This window comes from Triticum urartu, chromosome 7A, assembly GCF_056163025.1.
Source record: "Triticum urartu cultivar PI428250 chromosome 7A, HENAU_Tu73, whole genome shotgun sequence".
NCBI classification, from domain to species: Eukaryota; Viridiplantae; Streptophyta; class Magnoliopsida; order Poales; family Poaceae; genus Triticum; species Triticum urartu.
In genome coordinates this window covers 72260154-72273360 of record NC_141879.1, presented here as the reverse complement: position 1 = coordinate 72273360, position 13207 = coordinate 72260154, and the positions used below count along the sequence as shown (strand labels likewise).

The 13207-nt window shown below is 45.6% G+C and overlaps 2 protein-coding genes and 1 pseudogene across 3 annotated transcripts; all 3 read left to right on the top strand.

The window, feature by feature from the left end:
* Window positions 1-4946: 4946 nt before the first annotated feature.
* LOC125528407 (putative receptor-like protein kinase At5g18500) lies at window positions 4947-6636 on the top strand. 2 transcript variants are annotated; one of them, XM_087535129.1, is made up of 3 exons: window positions 4947-5219; window positions 5902-6095; window positions 6197-6635. In XM_087535129.1, the coding sequence occupies exons 2-3, from the start codon at window positions 5931-5933 to the stop codon at window positions 6503-6505; spliced, it is 474 nt and encodes a 157-aa protein (XP_087391255.1). In that variant the 5' UTR covers window positions 4947-5219; window positions 5902-5930; the 3' UTR covers window positions 6506-6635. The 2 variants fall into 2 exon arrangements, with proteins under 2 accessions (XP_087391255.1, XP_087391256.1); XM_087535130.1 differs by having other exon boundaries at window positions 4947-6095; window positions 6197-6636.
* Window positions 6637-8721: 2085 nt separating this feature from the next.
* LOC125528408 (small nucleolar RNA Z247) lies at window positions 8722-8860 on the top strand (annotated as a pseudogene).
* A 2291-nt stretch (window positions 8861-11151) lies between these two features.
* Window positions 11152-12436, top strand: LOC147957904 (uncharacterized). Its single transcript, XM_087535128.1, has 2 exons — window positions 11152-11577; window positions 11662-12436. Exons 1-2 carry the CDS (start codon window positions 11464-11466, stop codon window positions 12136-12138), a joined length of 591 nt encoding a protein of 196 aa, XP_087391254.1. The 5' UTR covers window positions 11152-11463; the 3' UTR covers window positions 12139-12436.
* The last annotated feature ends 771 nt before the right edge of the window (window positions 12437-13207 follow it).

The following is a 13207-nucleotide window of genomic DNA, read 5'->3' as shown; positions in this document are numbered from 1 at the left end:
TATTATTTGTAAATAAATGGTTGTTATCGTATGACATGAAAAAATTATATAAAGCCGGAAGAAATTAAATGTTTTACTCATATGGTATTAAAATGTTATTATCGTACTATTATGTTTAGTGGTTGTTTGGATAGTGAGTAATTACCCTCGGTTTTGTCATAACATGTTGTAAGAAAATTAGTTTTTACTAGTTTTTCCAAAAGCTCAGTTTTTGCATGTTACAAGAACCAGTTTAGGAAATTTTTGGAGTAGTTAGAGAAAAGCAAACAGAGTTTTAGTTTGTTACGCTAATAGACGAGTTTGAGAAAAAATAGATCTTTAAATACCGAATATTTGTAACAAAAATACAGTTATTATTTTAGTCGTATGATATGTAAATGTTGTCATCGTACTAGTACTAAATGTTCAGTTACCAATTATTTGAAATGTAAACATGTATGTTGGTTAGGTACTATGGAAAATTTACTAGTGTACTATGGGAACGTCTTACGCGACGGTCCTTTCAGGGTGGATGTGTCCTTGTGTGAGTCGACTACAGTTGTAGTGAGAGACATGGTCAACGTGGGTTACACAACAGTTAGAAGGTGCATCCGAGCGGTGTTTGGCCCAGGGATGCAGGGAAAAAAATGACAATGGAGGCCTTCCTCGTTGACGGAGGAAATGATGGGACCACTACTAGGAAAAAGCCTGTTAATGGCGCACCTATTTTGGCCATTAATGGCGCACTATAGGTGCGCCACTGTCATCATGCCACTAGTAACAAGTACTAATGGCACACCCCTGGTGCGCCATTAGTATATCAGATAATAGTGACGCATCACATAGTGCGCTATTATTATGTCCAACGGTGCGCCATTACTATCTGACTTAGTAATGGCGCACCAAAAATTCAGAATTCTTTTTCGTTTTTTTCTTAATCTCGGGTCACTATGGCTTAATCTCAGGTCAATATGCTTAATCTTAAGTCAAACCGTACTCCGTGGTCAAACTTTCTGGAAGGTCACCCATCCTCACACTACTCCAGTCCGAGCACGCTTAACTTTGCAGTTCTATCCAACCCCAGCACCACTTCACTTAACAGGCACTTATTGATATATCTATCATATCAATCCTATTAAACATTGTTGATGTCTAGGACTTTGTTCATGTTCATGAGTGTGATGAAATTTTGAAAAAATATTTCAAACTTCCCAGTCATATTACATATCATATTTTGAAAAAAAAATTGAAACCAATTTTTTTTCTGTTAATAGTGGCGCACCTAGCAAATGGTGCGCCATTACTAAGTTTGAAACCTTTTCCATTTCCCCCCTCTAGATCTTAAAAGCCCCGTATCTTTCGTTCTGTTAGGTTTTTGGGGATTCTGAAAATCTTCAACGGGGTTCCCCCGTTGAATTCGGATGTAACTTTTTGAGTAGATGATTTTTCATATAAAAACTTTTTAATCCAAGTTCGTATGCAAAAGTTATGCCCATTTTACTAAATTCCAGAGAGATTTTGCAAATAAAATCGAAATTCATATTTGTAAATTTTCCCAACAACTAGACCGCATTTCACATGAGAAACTTATTTTCTTTTATTTTTTGACATTTCCATCATTTTCTTTTATTTTTTCTAAAACTGAAAAGGCGGTCCATGGGGGGGCGGGGTGCAAAGAAAGTTAGTAATGGCGCACCTTCACAAAGTGCACCATTACTATGTGTATGATTTGGTCAAACCTTGGTCAAATTTAGTAATGGCGCACTTTGCGTAGGTGCGCCATTACTAAGTTTGACCAAGGTTTGACCCAGTCATACACATAGTAATGGCGCACTTTGTACAGGTGCGCCATTACTATGCCAACTAGTAATCGCGCATTATCCCCTGGTGCGCCACTGTTCACAATTTTTTTTCAAAACTAGTAATGGCGCACCACACACCAGTTGCGCCATTAGTAATATGTCAATAATGGCGTACCTGTATCTGGTGCGCCACTGCTAGTAGTGGACAGCTGCCCGTTGGGGCTTGCGGCCTGTCACAGGTGATTGGTCGTGGGGGTCGTACATGAGGTTTGCAAACAATCCCAATAACTCAATGTATGGTCAGCCGATGGTGTATGTGGAGTTCATTTCAGTCACTGATGTTGCCGGATGCAGTAGCAGGGGTGGTGAGGTCGAGTTGGCTATCACATCAGCCCCTAGCATCGGCCCATCGGAACCGACGGGCGGCCAGCCTGTGTATGACACAGGATATTGGTCTGCGGCCGTTGACATGAGCGAACACGTGGAGGGATTGCTGGAGGCGCTAGATGATGATGATCATTCTTCTACGTCTTCAAAGGGCAAGAGTACTGCATCATCAAAGGGCGAGACTTATGCATCGTCCAAGGGCAAGAGTAGTGCATCTTCGAAGGGCAAGAGTTCTGCATCGTCCAAGGGTAAGAGTTCTGCATTCTCGAAGGGCAAGAGTTCTGTATCGACGGAGGATGACGATGATGCCTTCATGTAGTTTTTTAGCTGTATTCCAGTTCTACCATTTAATTCAGATGTACTTGCCTTATTAGATTGTACTCTCTTATTGTATGACATTATGTTCTACTCCCTCCATTTTTGTATACAAGGCCACAAACTCATATTACAGGTACCAAGGCAAAAGTTAATGTCTTCTAAGTCAATGTTGCAAGGCAGCTTGTCTCCTTATTTGCCATGTAAATTAATGTGTATCTTCTCTTTCATGCACATCAAGCCAATGCTCTCACTCCCGTATGCATGCAAGGGGTAGTTAATGTCCTCCTTTACTAGTACTACGAGATAAACATCATTAATATTGCATCGATTAGTGTTAGTGGTCTTGTATATCTGCAAATTGTTATTTTGATAGTGGCCTTGTATATAAAAATGGAGGGAGTATCTTAATTTCATTTTGTAGTTGTTGCACGATGTTCAATAATTATGTTCTAAAACTATATTTGTTTTTCATTACGACATGGTACAACCGCAAATAAGATACATTGTACTACTGAAATGAAGCTACATTTAACTACTGAAATAAAGCTACATTAAACTGCAGAAATTAAGATACAAACGATTGCGAAATTTAATATACTACCACAGGAATCTACTGAGTCCAGCGTGAATATTTTTCTTTTTCATCGCCAACTTCTTCTGCTGCCTTGGCCTCACAGCAACGGATTCCCGCCCGTGGAAATGAGCGTCGTCGCGTGGGAATCCTGGCCGTTTGCCACATTACAGGTTGTCGGGCCGCATGCGTGGGAATCGTCATGTGAGAATCAATCACCGCAGTCTGCAACAGGGACGCTGCCGTGCGTGCAGTAGCAACAGAGGTGCCGCCTACAGGTTCCCGCAACGTGTGATTAATTCCCGCAGTGCCGTCGCATCCGCTGAGGCAAAAGAAGCAAAAGCCGGAGTGATTCCCGGGCAACAGCAGGGCATCAGTGTTGTCACTCATTATATTCCCACCCGTGAAATTTGTCGTCCTCCGCGCGTGGGAATCATCTGCAACAGCCACATCCTTTTTTACCTCATCCGCCCGTGAAATTCATCGTCATCGCGCGCGTGGGAATCATCCCGGTCTGCAATAGAACAGGTTGTCGGGCCACATGCAGCACAAACAGTGCGGCCGCCTACTGCGGTGGCGGCATGGCCCACAGTCTCGTCGAGCGTGCAACTGTACCTGTCGGCCTGGGGCGGGCAGAGGCCGCCTCACCCGATGGCGGCGGGCCCACCTGGCCTCACCCGTTTCGTCGTGGCTCGAGGCACTGTACGAGAAACGTTTTACCCGGGCGGCCGCCTCCTAGCGTGGCGGCATGTCCGGCCGCCTCCAGGCGTGGCGGCAGGTGCCATGTGTCGCCTGCCGCCACTTGTTAAGGGGTCCTTTTTGTCAATGTTTTCGACGAGTGGTCCTTTTTGACAATTCTGTTGGTCAGGGGGTCCTTTTGGACAAAAAAAATCGGCGTTTCGGCAGCGGCAGCGACCCCGCACGCTCCCGGATCGAGGTAGAGCCTCAACAGGTCGCTTCTCGTGTTTGTTCTTAATCCATGCCGGAACCTGCAGTTGCTACTCGTGCCCAATTGCAGATTCACGGCGACTTGTTTTCGGCTGCCACGCGGAAGCTCGATCTCCCACCTGCGCAAATGCCATTGGAGACTAGCAGTCCCCTGGAGGCTGACGACGGTTTGGTGTCTGGACGCTGCACACACTGGCTGAAGCTTGCGGCGACTCAGATGACCTGACGAGCCAAGAGATGTTCCTGGTGACCGAAACAAAGGGATAAGGAAGCAGAGGTGCAGGATCTTTGATTCCACTGGGATTGGGAGACTACAGAGGTACTGACTTTGCTTCCATCTTGACTCCTGGGCAATGATTTTGTGCTTAAACGTTTTAGATTGCCTAGCACTGTAATTAAACAACCTGCTAAAATAACCAGCACATGAATGAATGGAAGTGCACATACAGTGAAGGCAATGTTGACAAGCAACTCTGTTGATAGGCACTGCGTTTGCAACCTGCAAGTAAACTTTGAACCGCATATTGGCAGCGTCATCCAGCTTGTTCCAATACATGGGATGTGTGAAGATTACCCCTCTTGCGACAAGCCTACCATGCGGCTATGCCTCTAAGTCGTGCCCCGACACGTGGAAGATATAGCCGCATCGTGGATGTGACAGGAGTAATCGGATATTTTTGATGCAGTTTTTTTTAGGTCCTATTTGTGTTCAGGATCTAGATCGTACCTCTTTGCTTTAAAAATCTGTCACGCCTGCAGATCAATCTACAGCGGACGAAGAATGCAAGTTCAGAGAACTCGCAACAAGTTCAGAGTTCAGAGTTGAGGTGTGTGTTGGGCATTGCCCACTGCGGCACTGCCAGGAGAGTGCGTGTGTGACTCGCCCAGCTGGGGCTTACTTGTACGCGGGTTGGTGGATGCTGTAGTAGACAGACAATGAGAAAAGTGTAATCTCCTTTCCCCTCTCGCACGCTCTCTCCTCACCTACTCTGTTCTTCCCCTTACCCCTCTTGTTCTTCCTCGATTCCTCATCTCCTCTAGTTCGGGCCCTGACAAAATCCACGTCTAGACAGGACTGGGCAACATCTGAAATTCATGATCGCTGCAGAGGACTGCAGTCTGCAGCTGAGCTTCTTAAGGTAATCGCTGCAGAGGACTGCAGTTGAGCTTCTTGAGGTAATCGCTTCAGTGGTCTGCAGCTGAGCTTTCTTCAGGTAATCCCATTGCCAGCGAAATATCCGATGCATGATTGCTGTCTTTAGTTAATCATGCTGCTTCTTTATCGTGTCATTTTTTTGTGCCAGCGAAATATCTTCTCCTGCATGCATGATTGCTGTCTTTAGTTACAGGACATGCTGCTTCTTTATCGTGTTCAGGACGCTTTGGACCAATCATCCACACAGTGTCATCTTTGATTCAAAGAAATCCCATTGGAATTCTGAGAAGTGGGCTTCTTTTAAATGTTTTCGTATAAGAACCTTTTTTTATTCAAAGGAATTATATGGAATTTTGGAGGATTCTGTTCTTTGGGATTTCCCCCCTATAAAGCTTGTCTGATTTGTTGGACTGAGAACCATATGAATTTCATGCGCAATTCAAAAGAAGAATATTTATTGAGTCTAACCTCATGTATTTGTTCCATTCAAAAGTGACATGTTAAGAGTTTGTGACATGTCTCATGCTAAAGTGTAGCGCTGTCTAATGTTTTCCTAAAAGTGTAGTATAGTAATAGTATTGAAAAAGAAGTGTATTGTCATGAGCGATGAGAATCTAAGAGCCAGATCTAATAGACTCATGAAGAATGCATTTTTTCTTGTTTTAAGGGTATTGTGTTTGTAACTGCAAATGGATCACCGAACTATTACCTCACAAAAAGTTTTTTTTCTTTTCGAAAAGGGTTTATCCCCTGCCTCTGCATCAGAGTGATGCATACGGCCAATTACCTCACAAAACGAAAAGTACTGCAGCGTATTCTATTTGATGAAAGCGCAGAACCAAAGGCCCTATCGTTATCACTTCTGGAGCACATCACCAACAGTTTCTCTGATGACAAAGAAATTGGCTGTGGTGGCTTTGCAAGGGTTTATAAGGTATGCCTATACAGTAACTCTCAGTTAGTCAGCTACCCTCGTCTTGATCATGGTTTCTGTGTCACTTAAGTTGACGCTGCCAAAGCATGTTGCTGTTATAGGGAATGCTTGACAATGGCACTGTTGCTGTGAAGAAGCTTTGCAATATGCTTGATATGGATGAGAAGAAATTCAGCGAAGAAATTCGTTGTCTGATGAAGGCGACGCACAAAAATGTAGTACGGTTCCTAAGATATTGCTCTGACAGACAAGGGGAAATGGTAAACTGCGAGGGAAAACTTGTCTTAGCAGATGTACGACAAAGGCTACTCTGCTTTGAATATCTACCTAAAGGCAGTCTAGATAAGCACATCACCGGTAGGCTGATGTCGCATGTATTTGGTTCAAGCATCCATTTATTTAGTGTTTAGTGACTACTGACGACTTCAAGTTTCTCAAATACTAAACCAACTTTCTGCTCTCCGTTTTCTAGATGTATCTTGTGGACTTGAATGGAGAAAGCGCTACCAAATCATCAATGGAATTTGTGATGGTTTATATTATCTGCACCAAAATCACATCGTTCACTTGGATCTTAAGCCGGCAAATATACTGCTAGATGATACTATGTTGCCGAAAATTGCTGATTTTGGTCTATCGAGGTGCTTTGATGAAAAGCAAAGCCGGGCTATAACATCAAAACGTGACCTAGCCGGCCGCCACCGCCCAAAAAGCTAGGGTTCTTCGCCTCCCGCCGGCGCCGGCGCCGATCCGTCCCGTCTCCGGTGGCCTTAGGGCCATGGAGGCGGAGTGGATCTCAGCCCTTGCCGGTGGGAGGGCTCTATTTTTAGATCTTTTTTCGAGCTTTGTTAGGGTTGTGTCCTGCTCAGGAAGACGAGACGGTGGTGGCTTCCTGAAGATGGAATAAAGGTCTCCCCGCCTAGCCCCCGTTCCGGTGATGCGTCGAGCATCATAGGTAGGCGTGTGGAGGTGTGTCTCCGGCTGATCTGTCTTTGGTGGATTTGCTCGGATCTGTTCGTCGTTTGTTTTTGTTCATGTGTCTTCAGGTTGGTTCCTTCTGATCTAGACTCTTCATCCGCGGCGGTTGCTGTTCTGATGCGTTGGTTCTATGGGGCCTTAGCACGACGACTTCCCGACTGTCTACTACAACAAGGTTTGCCCGGCTCCGGCGAGGGAGGGGCGATGACAGCGGCGCGCCTTCGGCTCGCTTCAGTGCTTGTAGTCGTTGCTAGGTGGTCTATGGATCTGGATGTAATCTTTACTATTTCTAGTGTTCGTTGTACTACCTTGATTGAAGATGAATAGATTGAAAGTTTTCCCGCAAAAAAAACTAATTGGAACTATGTAAGCTTGCTATGACTCCTGTAATTTTTTTTGTTATGTATGAATGAATATCAATCCCCTTTTCTATTAATTGATTAGATTTATAAATATTCATGCAGAGGATATTTGGCACCAGAATTTTATACGCGCAGACAGATCACATTCAAGTTAGACATTTATAGTCTTGGTATGATAATCATAGAGATACTAATAGGAGACAGGGGATATGCTGATATTGACAATGTAAGATGAGTTTGTTCTAATATAAAGGCTTGATTTCAAAATTACTGTGTTGCACTGCTTTGTATAATATCGTTCTTCCATTTAGACGTAGCATAACATCATTTTTGTATCACATAGTACTGCAAGGCAAAAATTAGCTGCACAAGAATCAAACATTTTTTCCCATGGTATCGGTAACCGTAAAATTATATACGTATGAATAATGAAATGTTTCCATGATGCATCTTATGCTGTTACCATCTATTAAAATCTAGACGAGCAGTGTTATAAGTGTAACATGTTTATAGTGATGCGTGTTAAATTGTCCTTACTGTTAGACGATAGGCTTGTAGTCGTGTCAACTTGTATCAATATTGTGTACGTGTGATCTGTTGTAAACATGGCCGGTGGTTAGACTAGATTGATATCTATCTCCTTATCTTGTGTATAACTTGGAGTAGAGGTCAAGGCTAATAACCACCGGCCGAACCTTGTAATCTTGTGCTATATAACATGTACGCGTCCCTGCCAGAGTGCATACGCTTCCACCAATTCTTTCATGGTATCAGAGCGTGCCTCGCTCACATCCATGGCGACGTCTTCAAGCTCCACCTCCTTCCCCTCGTCACCATTTGCACACAGCGTCACCGAGAAGCTCACGACAGGGAACGAGGCGCTATGGCGCCCAGCCGTGCTCTCGGCGATCAGGGGGGCGCAAATGCAGGGCTACCTCGACATCGACCAGGTAGTGCCCCCTCTGAACGTTGAAGTCACCTCCGACGATGGCAAGACCAAGTCGAAGGCACCCAACCCGGAGTTCTCCACGTGGTACGCGAAGGATCAGCAGGTGTTCTCCTACCTGCTGTCCTCCCTGCCGCGCGAGATGGCCATCCAAGTGGCAACCTGCCAAACCGCCGCCGAGCTCTGGAACACGGTGCAGGGGATGCTGGCCTCGCACACCCGTGCCCGCACCGTCAACGTCAGAATTGCGCTGGCGAATCTTCAGAAGGCCAAATCCAACATCACTGAATATGTTGGTAAGGTTAGATCTTTATGTGATGAACTTGTTGCTTCAGGAAAGAAAGTAGATGAGGAGGATGTTGTGTCTCATATCCTTGCTGGACTCGATGAGGAGTTCGACCCCGTGGTTTCTGCCATGTGCTCTCGGGTCGAGCCGATGACCGTCCCCGAGTTGTACTCGCAGCTTTTGAGCTTCGAGACACGTATGAATCTGCGCGGCGGGTCCTCCCAGTCCTCTGCAAACGCAGCCTCCCGCGGACGCTTCAACAAGCAGAACAACAGCAACGGCGGCGGCGGCGGTGACCGCGGCCGCAACTTCCCCAAGCAAGGCGGTGGCGGCGGCGGTGACCGCGGCCGCGGCAACTTCAGCAAGCAGCCGAACCGCGGCAACATGGGGGGGCAACAACGATGGTGGCAGCGGGAACTACAACAACAATCCCGTTGCCAAGGTTGCTTGTCAGATCTGTGGCAAGCTCGGGCATCCAGCATGGAAGTGCTGGAAGCGTTACGACTCCTCCTATCAAGGAGGGGAAGAGCGATCGGTGAACGTGGCGGCGGCTCCCCAGTACGGTGTGGACACGAACTGGTATATGGATAGCGGAGCCACTGACCATATCACCAGCGACTTGGAGAAGCTGACCGTCCGGGAGAGGTACACCGGCGGCGAACAAATCCACGCCGCAAATGGATCAGGTATGACTATCGATCACATTGGTCATACAACTATTTCAACCCCTAATCGTGATCTTCTTTTGAATGATGTCCTTCATGTTCCGGAGGCCACAAAAAATCTGATTTCTGCAAGTAAACTTGCCATTGATAATGATACCTTTGTTGAAATTCACCCTCATTTTTTCCTTGTAAAGGATCTGGAAACGAGGAGGGTCCTTCTTCGAGGCAGGGGTAGAGGAGGTCTCTATCCTGTCAAACACACCGGAGGAAACGTCAGGAAGCAAGTGCTAAGTGTCACTAGACCATCTTTGGACTGGTGGCACCGACGTTTTGGTCTAATGTCAGACGAGACAGTTGCATCATACCAGTGGCTTCTTCATGTATTTTTGGAGGCAATGTCCCAAACGGCACCCATTTCAGCAATCACCGATGGGGATGATTCAATGGCTAAAGCAATAGCTACTGTCTGGACCGGAACAGCTCATCATTTGTGCACGTGGCATATCGAGGAGAATATGGTGATCCACCTCCGCAAGAAAAGCTTGAGGAGAATATGGTGTGGCATGGTAGGACGTGCGCTGAATTGAAGGGATCACCTTCAGGAGCACAGTGGGGTGGCCATGGTACATCCATCCTGCCCGAGGGAATCACAAAGCATGTTCTGTCATAGCCCTGCAAAACAGAGGAAAAATTACTACTTGTACTAACCTTGTCAAGTGTGTGCATGTAACAAATGTTGGACATAACTAAACACGGAAGAATGAAATGCAACATATGGAAGAATCGAATGCTCATTCCTTTCTCTCCGCTTTTTGTGAGGATCATTACTCTCGGCGTAGTAAGGTTAAACATCATAATAACAATTAACACCAATGTTCAAACGGTGGATATCCCATGTAAATCTAATTTTTCTTATAAAGCACATGCCAAGTCTGTTGATCCCAGTCCAGCAATTGCACAAGAAGAAGCGAGCATCATACATATTGAGCAAAATAAGCTAAGAATTGTTTATAGTACATTCCAAAATTAATAGCTTATCATCTCTATTGATCTCCAAATCTCACCTATCAGCCAAATTGAAAAGAATACATGTTGAATGAAATGTATAAGTGTACGAATGCAATGATTGAACGTTCGTAGATCTTGCAGTCGGGGCTGGATGAATGGGGCTGGCCGTCGAGGCCGGCGGCCGGCTTCATCTAGTCCCGCAGAACATGATCCATACCCAACCACGTTGCCTTCGGACGAGATGCATGGCCAGATCAAAGCTGTGGCCATGCACTACTAGGGAAAAGCCTATACACAGAATCTTACCAGCAGCGCGCTATAAAATCAGGCGCTGCTGCTAAGTAGCAATAGCGCGGGCTGTGAAAACTCGCTGCTGAAACAAGTTTATTAGTAGCGCGCGCACTCCAAGCGGCGCTACTGCTAAAATTCCCACGACGCCGCCGCGAGGCTAGTTATAGCAGCAGCACATTAAAATAGACAGCGCTACTGCTACGCAACGTAGCAGCAGCGCATTCAGGCAATAATCGCTACTGCTAAATTAACTACAGATCTCACTAGCCTCATCCACAGATCACACTCACACACACTCACGGTCTCCTCCTCACCCCCGCGCCGCCGGTCCTCCCCCGTCGCCCGTCCCCCGATCTGCGCCGCTGTCGCCTCATCCTCCTCGCTGGACTCGGTACCGGCCTCCTCCTCCGTCCTCCCTCCACTCGCCGCTGGCCGCCCCCTCCTCGCTCCGCCTTCCTCCTCGATCCGTCCTCCCTCCACTCGCCGCCGACCGGCCCCTCCTCGCTCCGCCTTCCTCCTCCGTCCTACTATCTTCTCCCTCCTCGAGTCGCCCCTCCTTGTCCCTCCTCCCTGATACATTTTGATTTAATAGGCTTTCATATGTAACATTTTGATTTAGTTGATTTAGTATGCTAGTGGATTTAGTATGCTAGTTGATTTAGTATGCTAGTTGATTTAGTCGATTTAGTTGATATGATTCAGTTGATTTAGTAGGCTAGTTGATTTAGTTGATTTAGAACATTTTGATTTAGTTTATTTAGTAGGCTAGTTGATTTAGTTGATTTAGTAGGCTAGTTGATTTAGAACATTTTGATTTAGTTGATTTAGTAAAATGGCGCCACCACCAGCACCACTATGTCAACTGTGCAAGTCAAGGTGCGCCAGCAGCCTTGCAACTGGCAAGCTGTTCGGCATCTACTTCCATCCGAGTTTTCGTCATGCGGCGGTAAGAAATTAGATGAAATGTAACAACTATTTTATTTTTAGTGTTGGCATTACTGCATTGTGTCATTTTGCTTTTCTTACACAGATCGTCCCATGCAATGCGAGGTTGAAATTCAACAAGATGACAGGAGACACTGTGAAATTTGAGGCTCCTGAGGGGCCGTCCACTATGGAGGTCGAGAAAGGACGCAATATGTCGCAGATTGGAGGAGATGGATGGGCCCGTTTCCTCGCTCGCATGCGTCTTACTGGTGGTGAGTTGATCAGATTCTCCTTCAGAGCAGAAAGACCCAAGCTGGTTGTCATTTATATCAACCTGGTGGAAGATGATGAAGATGACGAAGATGATGAAGATAATGAGGACCCACTCAATAAAGATGATGAGAACCCACTTCATGAAGCCATCATAGCTCAAAGAATGAGGCTGAGCGAGGAGGAGGTGTGCAACCTATGGGACATAATTCCGCCACGTGATGACTTTGTCGGGGTGCCATTCGTGACCCGCCTGACAAGTACCATGGTCGATCGGCATGAAATGGTATGTTATATGTACTGCATGTAGTAATTTGATGATATATATATGCTTTATTGTTATACTTACAAATGCAAATTATCCGATTATATGCTTAGTGAATCCGATGATATGCTTAGTGTAGAGTCCAATGATATGCTTTGTGGAATCTAGTCGATGATATACTTTAGTGTAGAGTCTGATCACATGCTTAGGCTATTTATTAATTGATATGTTTTTCTTATTCAGAGATTGCCAAAGAACCTATCTGTGAGTTGTGGTATCGAGCCTGATGAAGAAGGCTCAGTTGGACTACGCCTTACCGCAAGGGGCTCCGTCACCACATGTACTTACCGCATGGGTACAGATGGTCGCACACACTTGAACTCGGTTGGGTGGAAGAGATTCCTCGTTGGCAAGAATCTTCGTGCTGGACAGGCCATCCTAATTACTATCAGGAACACCCAACGCCCAGGCTTGAGGATGATGATCGTCGTCGATATCATCTAGAACTACATATGTGTATGTGGCTATATCATCTAGAACTACATATGATGATCGTCGTCGATATCATGTAGAACTACATATGATGATCGTCGTCGATATCATCTAGAACTAAATATGATGATTGTCGTCGATGTCACCTTGTACTGCTTGAGGATGCATGTTGAGTATATATGAAATTGTTATCTAGTACTCCCTCGGTTCCAAATTACTCGTCGTGGTTTGAGTTCAAATTTGAACTAAAACCACGACGAGTAATTTCGAACCGAGGGAGTACTACCTAATACCTATAATGCTTTATGAAATTGATATCTAGTAGTACCTAGTATCTGGAAATTGCAGTTTATCGAAGCTGGAATGGGGAAATGGTGAAAGATATAACAGTAGCGCTGGACCGGGAAATCGCTACAGCTAAGTAATAACAGCGCGTTCCTGAAAAGCGCTGCTGCTATATTCAATAATGGTAGCGCGGGTACAGGCAGCGCTACTACTAAGAGTTAGCTGTAGCGCCTTATTGATAGCGCGGGTACCCGCGCTGCTGATAGGCTTAAAACCCGCGTTGCTGGTAGCCTTTTCCCTAGTAGTGATGGCAGAGAGGCGTAGAGGACGCAAACAA

Coding starts and splice junctions, on each gene's coding strand:
- LOC125528407 (XM_087535130.1), top strand. CDS start 5,931: ATGCATACGGCCAATTACCTCACAAAACGAAAAGTACTGCAGCGTATT. Junction 6,096..6,196: donor GCTTTGCAAGGGTTTATAAG/GTATGCCTATAC, acceptor TTGCTGTTATAG/GGAATGCTTGACAATGGCAC.
- LOC147957904 (XM_087535128.1), top strand. CDS start 11,464: ATGGCGCCACCACCAGCACCACTATGTCAACTGTGCAAGTCAAGGTGC. Junction 11,578..11,661: donor CGAGTTTTCGTCATGCGGCG/GTAAGAAATTAG, acceptor TTTCTTACACAG/ATCGTCCCATGCAATGCGAG.